The following is an 11557-nucleotide window of genomic DNA, read 5'->3' as shown; positions in this document are numbered from 1 at the left end:
GGGGGGAGGGGGAGGGAGGGAGGAGGAGGAGCAGAGGGGGAGGAGCGAAGAGGGGAGGAGAGAGGGAGGAGGGAAAGGAGGAGGAGGGAGGGAGGAGGAGAGGGGAAGGAGGAGGAGAGAGGGGGTATCGAGCTATGAAGCGGTGGCACCTGTCATTCTTGGAAGTTGCATAAAGTTCTTTGTTCTAAACAGGTAGGTTATTCAAGGTACAATGTTGGGGAATAAAGATCAAGATTCAGTTTTGGATAAACAGAAATTATGTACAGGACGTTCAAATCTAAGTGAGCCAAACAGAAAACCCATCTGTTTGTGTCATAAGTTTCTGATCAGCATGCTTTCACTTTTGAAAAACAGGGATTCCGACAGATGAAGAGCAAGCGACTGGTATAGAAAAGATGATCATGCAGGCTATGAAAACTGGAAAGGTATGTCACATGTCTTTGGAGATCCTAAATGAGAAGGTCATTGTTAGGGGGAAGTGAGGATGGCTTGGGACCATTGGTCTGTATATTAGCCTGCTTGAATTGAGGTGATGGTGGCATGAGCATTGAGATTCTGTCATCAATTGCTAAGTTGCAGAAGTGAGAGACACAAATATGTGGATTAATTTAGATGTGGAGTCCCTAACCTCTTGGTCCTCGCTGTGCACAGACCCTTTGAACCCACACCGATTGCAGCCTTTGCTTCCCGAGGCCAGGCCATCCCTATTATCGTTTGATCGTACAACAGAGATGTGCAGTCCAGGCAGTGAGCAGGGCTACTTCAACTTACTTATGTTGTTTTCTTCAGGATCCCTTCAATATGTTGAAACCCAAGGAATACGCTGGGACCAAGGACGATCCTCACATAGTACCATCTGTCACCAACAAGAGGCTTGTAGGCTGCGTTTGTAAGTATGATAACTGTCCACGCGTACGATTCTAGGCCAATTATGCCTCGAATTTTCAGTAACCGAGACCAGTCTTGCTACTTACGCAAACTTACCGATGAGTAACAAGACTGTTTGCCCAGGAAGGGGCCCTGGTACCTCAGAAGTAGCAGTATGTTCTGTGCTGCACAGCAGTGATGTGCTCAGCATTGATTTGTGTTTATTCATGTTGAATCTTGTTTTGCAGGTGAGGAAGACAATACTGCAGTTATCTGGTTTTGGCTTCATGAGGGAGATGCTCAGCGCTGCCCTTCCTGTGGGGCTCATTACCAACTGGTACCCCACCATCACTGAATGAGGACAGTGTAGGGTACAGTCGGTTTACTCAACTGCATTCCATGGATCTCACTTGGTGTTTGTGGTTTGGGACTCAATGTTGTACACTCCGTTGTTAGTCACTATATTCTTGCAGAAATAGAAAATATTAAACATCAAGTTTACCTGTCACAGCTGTTTCTTCACTTTTATTTGTCATCATAAGAGTGCTGAAACACATGGGTCAATGGGGTGGAGCAAGTATTTCAACATGTGCCTCAGTCTAATAACTGCAACCGTGAGAATACTGCAGAAGAGAAATGTAACTTTACCTTTTTCCAAAGAAGAGAAGTGTTACAAACACTGAAAACAATGCATTTTATATCATAACGAGCAAAGAAAAATCAACTGTCCTCTGTGTAAATAGGTCATTGATCACTGAGTGAACGAGTGGCAGTTTAAGTTAACTGCAGGGCCCTTGTTGTGTGCCTGGTGACAGTTTACTGGAGGGCTGGGTCATTTCTGTAGTATGGATAATGGTGCTCCCTTGATCCATCACTGAAGGCATCTTGCCAAGGGTCTCGCTGGTACTGAGCACAGAGACAGGTGAAGCATGGCCAAATCTTTCCCCAGCTGTTGCAGATGATACTTCACCCTTAGGGCTGAGGATGACGCTCTTTGAAGTACTCTGTAGGACAGGCCCCACTTTAGAAAGCATCGCCGTACAGGTGGAGGGAGCCACGATCGGGCCAGCTGCAGTCAATGAAGAGGTCCCCGACAATTTCAGAGGGCAGGCTTCGGCTGGACTTACGATAGACTTGGTGAGGGCAGACATCTTGGCATCAGACATCACGTAAAGAGTTTTTGTTGGACTCGTAGTCACTGGAAAAGAATGAGAGGGATAAACAAACTGACTGGACTAACACATGGTAATGGCTCAGCCCCAGGCCATGACATCTCAGAAGTCACACGACACCAAGTTTAAATTGAAATGTTTATTTGAAATCACAAGCTTTCATAACACCTCTCCTTGAGGAGGAGGAGCAGTGGTTTGAAAGCTTGTGATTTCTAATAAACCCGTTGGTCTTTGATGCGGTCTTGCAGGGCTTCTGACATCCTACAGCGGTACCTTCATATCATGAACACTCAGTCAAGTATATCATAGTTTCTTGGTGTGCGTACCAGCTCATCTTCAGAAAATGAGGCATTCAGCTTAATTCAAAGGTAAAATTATTTAGACTCAAACAAGTGTCTGTGCCCACTGTCTCCTGACCATCCACATCAGGAGCTGAGCATCTTTCTTCACTCCCTCCCACCTCCACCAAGCCTATTTTGGGGATAAATTGCACTTCTACAAACTTTCACCGTCAGCCAAATCCTTCTCTAAATTGTACACTGTGCCATTCCAGGACCTTGCTCTCTATCACAGCAGTACTGATTGGGACAATAAGGTTTTTGATGATGATCTGATAAAGCCGTTTAGTTCTTGAGAAAAGGGGACCAACTGCTTCAATCTTTTCAAGGCATATATGTAATGAGCACTTAGAAACTCATGATTTATCATCCAAAATTCGGTTGCTTCCCCACGCGAGGTACTGTCTCCATCAAACACCACAACAGCATTTCTGCAGTGCACCCTCACTATTTATCAAGGATTAGACAACATTTTATGAACAGCATTGGTGACATGGAAACAATTTATGATGTTGACAGTTAATATTGAACAAAGATTCCAAACCACAATTTCAGCTCAAAGCCAGTATCAACCTGCCCTGGATCTGGCCTCACCTACAACTGCAGCTGAAGACTGGGACTCTGGAATCTTCTCCACTGAAGCAATTTCAACAGGGGAATGACCTTTGCTGACATCTCCCGATGCACTGGTCTGTTTGATTGTGCTCATGCCTTGGGAGCTCGGGACCGATAACATAGACTCACAGCACTGCAGAGAGAAAAAGGCAAGGTCAAAGGCAACGTGACCACAGTTTTATGGGAATATAGGTCAGATGTAGAAAACTACCTCAAAGTAAGAGCTGTTTTAACTTGCAAAACAGGAAACACCACCTCATCTGGCAATCCCAAAATCAAAGTGGACTCAAATCAATGAAAAACATTGCACCTCCATCACTTGGCTTACTCTGTATCTCATCCATGCTGTATCAGTGCAGGATAGTTGCAAAGCAAAGTAACCTCTCTTTCCATCAAATGTTCCCAGGGCAGACAAAGCATGGACTTGATTCAGAGATCTCAAGTTTCTCTAAGTTAGATGCAAAGTCTTCATCTTGCACAGTTGGAAGTGTTTCAATTCTTCCCCTCATGTCTATTTCAAAAGGAGACAGGCCATTTAGTCCATCTACCTGGTTCCATCATTGTGTCTGATCATGCTGCATTGTACGTCAGCACCACTTCTAACTGATTTCAGTCCACCACAGATACTCAGACCTGACACAAACAATCATTCTCAATTTTAACTATTTTATATGCTTTATTGGGGAAGGGAAGGCATGCACTTCACTACTTTTGTGGAGAAGAGCTTACATGGCATCAAACTCAAACAGCTTGTTTTCAATAAACTTTGCAAATTCTGGACCACCAGCAACAAGAGGAAAGAATTTCTTTTAACCTACGTTATCAATTCTTTTAGTCATGTGAAATACCCCAAAACATATCACTGAGTCTTCTGAACAGAAATGAAACCAAGCCTTGTTCAGGTAAAATTTGATCTTAAACAACTGCAGCTATGACACTGAAACTGTGCTGTGCTCGCTTGTCTTGTCAACTTGTCTTCCCTGTGCCCAGAACTAAAAGCTGTACGTTTGATGAGGTCTAACCAGAGTTCTGTACAGTTGTAACATAACTTTCAACCTTACATCCTCCTGCTCCCTTCTGATGAAGGCAAACATTGCACCAGCTTTTTAAATTGCTTTCTGATCCTTGCTACATGTGTTTAGGAAATTGTCCCGCATCTACTCAACTCAAGTACATGTCCTGTTGTAAACGTTTCTTGTTTGTTTTATGGTGACAGCGCTATATCCAGTCTCTACCTCGTTTTAGGAGTAAACATTTCTCACTCCCACTTTGCTATTTAAACCAGATTGTTATTTTTTTAAAAATACCTGACATTTCCTGCGGTCTTTGGAAAAGATGAGACGCCAGGATAGTCACCTGCTGATTCTGTGCCGCCTGCATTTTGCCCTCTTGATCAATTTCGTCGAGCTTGAGAACCTGGCTACCCACCGTGCTACATAAGCTGGGCATGGCATTGGCGGTACTGGGTTGACTTAGGGATGACACTCGGTTGCCCTGGGTCCTCAGGGTCACAGTGATCGTGGTTGGAGGCTTCACACCTGAGAACATGGAGGGAAAATGAATTTGGGTCATAATGTTGGCCACGGCATACAGGCTGCAGGACAGAGCTGATTTCGTAAAATATTTACAAAAGCTAGGCACCGCCTGTGACTAACTAGTTCCCACCTATTTGGGATAAAAGTCATAGTCATATTCCAGAGACTTCAGCCCATAATTCAGGCTGGCTTTTCTGGACAGTACTGAGGGAGCACTGTACCAGTAAAAGGCCACCTGTCAATCAGATATAATAAAAAACGGTCCCTATCACATGGTTTCCAAGAGAAGTCTGGAAGTTCTGGTCAACATTTCAGTCCTAGGTCAACATGAATGTAAAACAAGATGTTTCAAAACTCATTGAGCTGAAACATTAAGTTGGCTTCTCTCCCCACAAATGCTGCCTGACCTACTGATGATTTTTGGCACTTTCCATTTTTATTTCAATAAAAAGCAGAGTCTGGTTCCAATCACCATTTGTTGTCTGAGCTCGCATATTCTATATGAGAGTGAATCGAATTTTGAATCAACATAATACAATTAGCTGTTGCAATCCTACTTGGCTGCCTCCCAAAAAACCCTTTCTCCGGTACACTGATAATATCTGTCCCTTGATTAAATTATAAAAATATAACTCATAGGTACTAAGTTAGCCTGGAGTTGTTCTTTTTAAGAGCATTAAGGCTATTTTTGAGTCTTGTAGATTGTTCAAGTGCCAAGATGGCCTTTAATTGAGTAATGTGTTCTTCCTGTCAGATATGGGAGATTAGAAAGAGTTTCCATGTTACTGATGATTAGGTCTGCAGCGAGTGTCTTTGTTTGCCAATCCTATCAGATCAAATGGATCAGCTGGAGCATCAGTCAGGCGATGAGGAATTTACAGGCACCATGGAAGTGGGATGCATGGCACTCATAGGAAGTGAGAAAAACCGCAGTTACAGTTTCTGATGATGCTCCTTTTTCAACAAGGTTATTCTGACCTTGGTTTTTTCTAAAAGGGGTCAGGCTCCGATAGGTCTGGAAATATCTACTTGAAAAGGCTTTTCAGTTTTTTCTGCAATCACTTGCACAATGAAATGGGGAGTGGCCAGTTCTCCCAATTCACAAGGTTTGGTTTTAGCAAGCAGTCAACTTGAACCTGCTGGTCAAGTTTGAGCTGGGGACCCAAAGAAACAGCTCCATGCTGATCTTCTCTGGCAGCTCTCAAACATCCCTTGGCAAAAAGGCAAATTGAAACACAGACTCTTGCACTAAGAAATCGGAACAGCTCTTTGTTAAGTTGCATTTTCGTGTTGGTTGGGTTTCAAGTAGTTACGGTATTAATGAGTTTTGAGAAGATTTGTAGCTCAGGTTGAGGTATTCTAAATTCAGTTTTCTTTTGTTCATGTGTTTTTGTTTAAAACAGAGTTGTTTGACCTGCTGCATTCTTGCTGGAATATTCACCTTGTTTCTGCTGAAAAAACCCAGAAAAGTTCAGTTTTAGCCCACTTTCTTCAAATCTTTTGAGGGGGTCTGGCCTGGTCCACAATAAGTCAGGTAGATGGGTTATCACCAGCAAAGGTGGGAGAGGGAGAAAGTACTGCACAAGTCTTCTGTGGTTATTGCCATATCAAACAAGTATTCAGTTTGAGAAGATGTTTGGAAGGTGGAGTGATGGACTTTCAGGGGAATGTAGCGTGAACGGCCAAGTTTCTGGTACTGAGACTGGCTGAAAGGTAACAATGTACGTCAGGTTCCAAGCGACTGATTGTGTTAGAGGACTCTCTGGTCAGAGGCACAGACAGACATTTCTGCAGCTGACAGCGAGAGATCAGAATGGTGTGTTGGCTCCCTGGAGGCAGGACCAAGGATATCTCAGACAGAGTGATTAATATCCCAAAGGGGAGAGGGACCAGGAACAGGGTTGTAGTACACAACGAAACTCGCAATATAGGAAGGAAAAAGATTGAGATTCTGAGGAAATATAGGAAATTAGGCAGGAATTTAAAAAGGTCATCGAGGGCAGTAATATCTGGATTACACCTAGTGCTACGAGCTAGTCAAGGTAGGAATAAGAGGATAGAGCAGATGAATGCGTGGCTGATAAGCTGGTGCTGGGTTCACATTTAAGGATCATTGGAATCTCTTCTGGGGTAAAAGTGTCCTGTTTAAGGAGGACAGATTGCATCTGAATTGGAAGGGGATTAATATACTGGCAGGGTGATTTGCAAGAGCTGCTCGGGAGGATTTAAACGAGTAAGGTGGTGGGGCTGGGATCCACCGTGATAGTGAGGAAAGAGAGCAGTCTGAGACTGGTATGGGTTGGGAAGAGGAGCCTGTCCCTGCCACAAAAAGACATGACCCTTTCTCCCTCGTCACCCTACACACGGATGAAAAAAAAAACACCATTTCGACTGGGGCAACACATCTATCCTGGGACATGGTTAGCAAAGACAAGCCAGAGAATTCCTAGAGGTCTGGCACTCCAACCACAACGCCATAAACAAATACATAGATCTAGATGCCATCTGTCAACCCCTAAGAAAACGGACAGGAAATGACATCACCACAAACCCCAGGAACCCCCATCCAAGACAAACATATAAATAGAAAGCAGGAGACAACAGCTTCGCTTCACTTGGAGGTCACCACTGATGATGTTACCGAGCCAGGTAATGAAACGTCTGGATATCAAACCTACAGCTCAGCGAGCAAACCTACACCCTAAATCATAGTAATTCCAGAGACTTGGCTCAGGGATAGACAGCACTGGCAGCTTAATGTTCCAGGATGCAAAGGCTACAGGAAAGACAGAAAGGGGAGTGGTGTTTTTTGACTTGAGATAACATCACAGCTGTACTTAGGGATGATATTCCTGGGAATATGTTCAGGGAAGTTATTTGGGTGGAACTGAGAAATAAGGAAGGGATGATCGCCTTACTGCGATTGTACTACAGATCCCCCCCCACCTTTCAATAGTCTGCGGGAAATTGAGTAACAAATTTGTAAAGAGATTTCAGTTATCTGCAAGAATACTAGGGTGCTTATGGTAGGGGATTTTAACTTCCCAAACATAGACTTGGACTGCCATAGTCGTAAGGGTTTACATGGAGAGGAATTTGTTAAGTGCTTACAAGAAAACTTTCCAATTCAAAATGTGGCTGCACCTACTAGAGAAGGCGCAAACCTTGACATACTCTGGAGAAATAAGGCAGGGCAAGTGATTGAGGGGTCAGTGGGAACCTTTGGGGGCAGCAACCAAAGTTCTATTAGTCTTAAAATAGTGATGGAAACGGATAGACCGGATCAAAAAGTTAAGCTTCTAAATTGGAAGAAGAGCAATTTTGACAGTATTAGGCAACTACTTTCAAAAATTGATTGGGAGTGGATGAGCGCAGGAAAATGGACAGCTGGAAAAAGCAAAATCTTTGAAACGAGATAACGAGAGTCCGGATACAGTATGTTCCTGTTCATGTGAAAAGCGATGACTAATAGATGTAGGGAATGTTCGATGATGAGAGAAATGGAGGTTTTAGTTAAGAAAACGAAGGAAGTGCGTGTCAAGCAATAGGCAGCAGTGATCGAGTGACTCCTCAGCAGAGTGTAAAGGCAGTAGCAGGAGACTCGAGAGAAATCAGGAGGGCAAAAAGGGGGTATGAGATAGATTTGGCAAATGAAGTAAAGGAGAATACAAGGGGATTTTATGAATATATTAAGGACAAAAGGGTAACTAGGGAGATAATAGGGACCCTCAAAGATCAGCAAAGCAGCCCTATGTGTGGAACCACAGGAGATGGAGTACAGATGAAACAAATATTGGGCAACACTGTTGACTGTGGAGAAGGACATGGAAAATACACAATGTGGGGAAATAGATGCATAAATCCCAGGGCCTGATCAGGTATACCCTAGAACTCAGTGGGAAGCTAGGGAATCGATGGCTGGGTCCCTTGCTAAGATAGTTGTACCATCAATAGTCAAAGGCGAGGTGCCGAAAGACTGGAGGGGAACTATCAATTGTTGAGCCGACGTCGGTGGTGGGCAGTTGGAGGTAATCCCGAGGGACAGGATTTAGATGTATTTGGAAAGGCAAGGACTGATTATGAATATTCAATATGATTTTGTGTGTGGGAAATCATGTCTCGCTAACTTGACTGAATTTGTTGAAGAAATAACGAAGAGGAGTGATGTGGATGTGAACATAGGAGATGTTGTTAATAAATTTGCAGACAACACTGAAATTGGAGTTGAGGTGGACAGTGAAGACGATTACCTCAGAGGGCAACGAGATCTTCATCAGATGGGCCAATGGGCTAACAAATGGCAGATGGAATTTAATTTAGATAAATGAGAGACGCTTCATTTTGGAAAGGCAAATCAGGGTAGGACTTATACACTTTACGGTTAGGTGCTGGAGAGTGTTGATGAACAAAGAAAACTTGGATTCAGGTTCTTGGTTCCTCAGAAGTGAAGTTGCAGGTAGGTAGGGCAGAGAAGATGATGTTTGGCATGCTTTCCTTTAATGGTCAGAGCACTGAGTATAGGAGTCGGGAGGTCATGTTGTGGCTGTACAGGACATTGGTTATGCCACTTTTGGAATACTGTGTCCAATTCTGGTCTCCTTCCTATCAGAAGGATGTTGTGAATCTTGAAAGGGTTCAGAAAAGATTTACAAGAATGTTGGCTGGGGTGCAGGATTTGAACTATAAGGACAGGCTGAATAGGCTGGGATTGTTTTCCCTGGAGCATCGGAGGCTGAGATGTGACCTTATAGAGGTTGATAAAATCATAAGGGGCATGGGTAGAGTAAATAGACAAAGTCTTTTTCCCTGAAGTTGGGAAGTCTCGAACTAGAGGGCATAGGTTTAGGGTGAGCAGGGAAAGATTTAAAAGGGACCAAAGGGGCACCTTTTTCACACAGAGTGGTGCATGTATGGAATGAGCTGACAGAGGAAGTGTTGGAGGCTGGTACAATTACAGCATTTAAATGGCACCTCGATGGGTATATGAATAGGAAGGGCTTTGAGGGACATGGGCCGAATGCTGGCACGAGACTACATTAATTTAGGATATCTGGTCGGGATGGATGAGCTGGACCAAAGGGTCTGTTTCCGTGCTGTACATCTCTACGACCCGCACCTTTATCGACTCCTCTGATGTTGCTGATTGATGCTGCAATTTCCTTCAGGTAAATATTAGGAAGATTCAAACAATATTTTGTCCAGTTCCTGTTTTGAACAGTGTTCCCTAGATACTGATTTCAATGTTCAGCAACAATCAATGGGTTTGTCTGATCACATTCTTGTCGTCATTTGACTCTGTGACGGACCTGTGATCTCATTTTTGCATCATCAGGACAAGTGCTAGTCCACCTCCAGAACGCCAGCTGATTTGCTGCTCAAACCCTCATGTGTACGCTCAACGTATAACTGGATTCAACTATGCCGATCATGTGCCTCGCTGGTGTCTCTCAGTCCAATCTCCAAAAGACTGTCAGTCAAATCTACAATGATGTCTTAGATTGTAGATAACTCCTCTGCCCTACCACTTTTACTCACTAAGTGACATTGGCTCCAGTTCAATTAATATCTTGATGTTAAAATTCTCATTTTGTTTTCAAATCCACATAGGCTGCTCCCCATCCCAAATGTGCCATCTGTAGTGATTCTACAAGTTCTCAAAATATCTGTGGTCCTTCAACTCTGGTCTCTTCACTGTCTCTGATTTCAATCGCTCCAGCACTGTTGAATGTATCTTCACTTTTCTTGATTCCTGGAATTCCCTCCTCACACCTCTCCACTTCACTATCTTACCTCTCAACTTTGAGACCCTCCTGAATATATAAATTTAAACCATTGGCCATCTGTCTGAATATTTCCCTGTTTGTCATTTTCAATTGTATAATGTTAAAGACACCAATCCAGTTATTGTTTGCAACATTTGATGATACAACAAAGATATTTTGTTCACATTCAAGGTCAAAGGATAGAGAGGGGTGAGCTTCTATCGTTGCTCTCAGTACCTGACAGGGTGGACGAGCTGCTTGTCAGTTTGGACAATCCTCCATTGCTCAGCAGGTGGTGGATAGTGGCAGATTTGTTGCTCCCGTTCCCACCCAGGAATCCTGGTGCAGGCGATGCGCGGACAACAGAATTTGCTGCCACAGTTACATGGCCCAGGGTGGAGTTTGAACTCTTCACATTTGGAGCCTGTGAACGACATGTTTGCTGAAACACTAAGGCAGATACAGGGACTAATCGCATCAGACATGGCCAGAAAGGCTTGAAAACATGGTAGACCTGAGATGTTGAGTCCAAGTTACTGAGGAGGTGACTGTAGCCAATTCAATTTGCTAAGCACCATGGGCTACCCCATTCAACTAGCTCCCTGTCTCCCAATCCTGGCTTGCTGCACGCACATCACACCAGAGAAAGTGTTGTTCAGCTGTCTTCTTGAATTACTGCAGTCCATGCGCTGTAAGGAGGGAATTTCAGGAATTTGACCCAGTGACACTGAAAGAATGACAATGTACATCAAATTCAGGATGGTGAGGGGAATTTGCAAGGGTGGTGTTCCTACAAATCTACTGCCAATGTCCTTCTCGATAATAATGTTTGTGCATTTGCAAGGTGCAGATCGAGGAGCTCTCGTCAATTTTTGCAAGTCATCTCGTAGATGGTACACATTGCTGCTCCCGAGCGTCAGCGGTAGGGTAAGTGGATGCTGAAATGGGGGTTGGAGTCGTAAATTAGTGAGCTTGCTTTGTCTTGGACGGCGTGAAGCTTCCAAAGCGCTGTTGGAGATGTACTCAAACAGTAGGTGCAAAACTTTCCATCACAACCCTTTATCCTGGCAAACTGGCTTTAGGAGCCATGTGGTCAGTTACTCACTGCAGACGTCCTAGCTTCTGATCTGCTCCTATAGCCACAGTGTTTCTGTGAGGCAAAAACAATGACTGCAGATGCTGGAAACCAGATTCTGGATTAGTGGTGCTGGAAGAGCACAGCAGTTCAGGCAGCATCCGAGGTGCAGCGAAATCCACTTTGATGGATG

The 11557-nt window shown here is 43.9% G+C and overlaps 2 protein-coding genes across 5 annotated transcripts in view; one reads left to right on the top strand and one right to left on the bottom strand.

Moving 5' to 3' along the window:
* Positions 1–1375, top strand: part of LOC132836981 (cytochrome c oxidase subunit 5B, mitochondrial-like) — a 1820-nt gene extending 445 nt beyond the window's left edge. Inside the window, exons 2-4 of the mRNA XM_060856587.1 lie at positions 355–425; positions 790–889; positions 1116–1375. Of these exons, the coding sequence (XP_060712570.1) occupies positions 355–425; positions 790–889; positions 1116–1222 (278 nt within the window). The 3' untranslated portion in view covers positions 1223–1375. The remainder of the gene's footprint in view (positions 1–354; positions 426–789; positions 890–1115) is intronic.
* The window catches only part of kansl3 (KAT8 regulatory NSL complex subunit 3), an 81342-nt gene continuing 71149 nt past the window's right edge, over positions 1365–11557 (bottom strand). For 3 of the 4 annotated variants that reach the window (XM_060856578.1, XM_060856580.1, XM_060856579.1), the window contains 4 exons: positions 10527–10713; positions 4349–4530; positions 2972–3125; positions 1365–2065 (listed from right to left, as the gene is read on the bottom strand). In XM_060856578.1, the coding sequence (XP_060712561.1) occupies positions 1647–2065; positions 2972–3125; positions 4349–4530; positions 10527–10713 (942 nt within the window). In that variant the 3' untranslated portion in view covers positions 1365–1646. Of the gene's footprint in view, positions 2066–2971; positions 3126–4299; positions 4531–10526; positions 10714–11557 lie in introns of those variants that run through there. The other variant, XM_060856582.1, reaches the window with a different exon arrangement.

The sequence above is a fragment of the Hemiscyllium ocellatum genome, chromosome 48, assembly GCF_020745735.1.
Source record: "Hemiscyllium ocellatum isolate sHemOce1 chromosome 48, sHemOce1.pat.X.cur, whole genome shotgun sequence".
Lineage (NCBI taxonomy): Eukaryota > Metazoa > Chordata > Chondrichthyes > Orectolobiformes > Hemiscylliidae > Hemiscyllium > Hemiscyllium ocellatum.
This window is presented reverse-complemented; position numbering and strand designations above follow the sequence as displayed.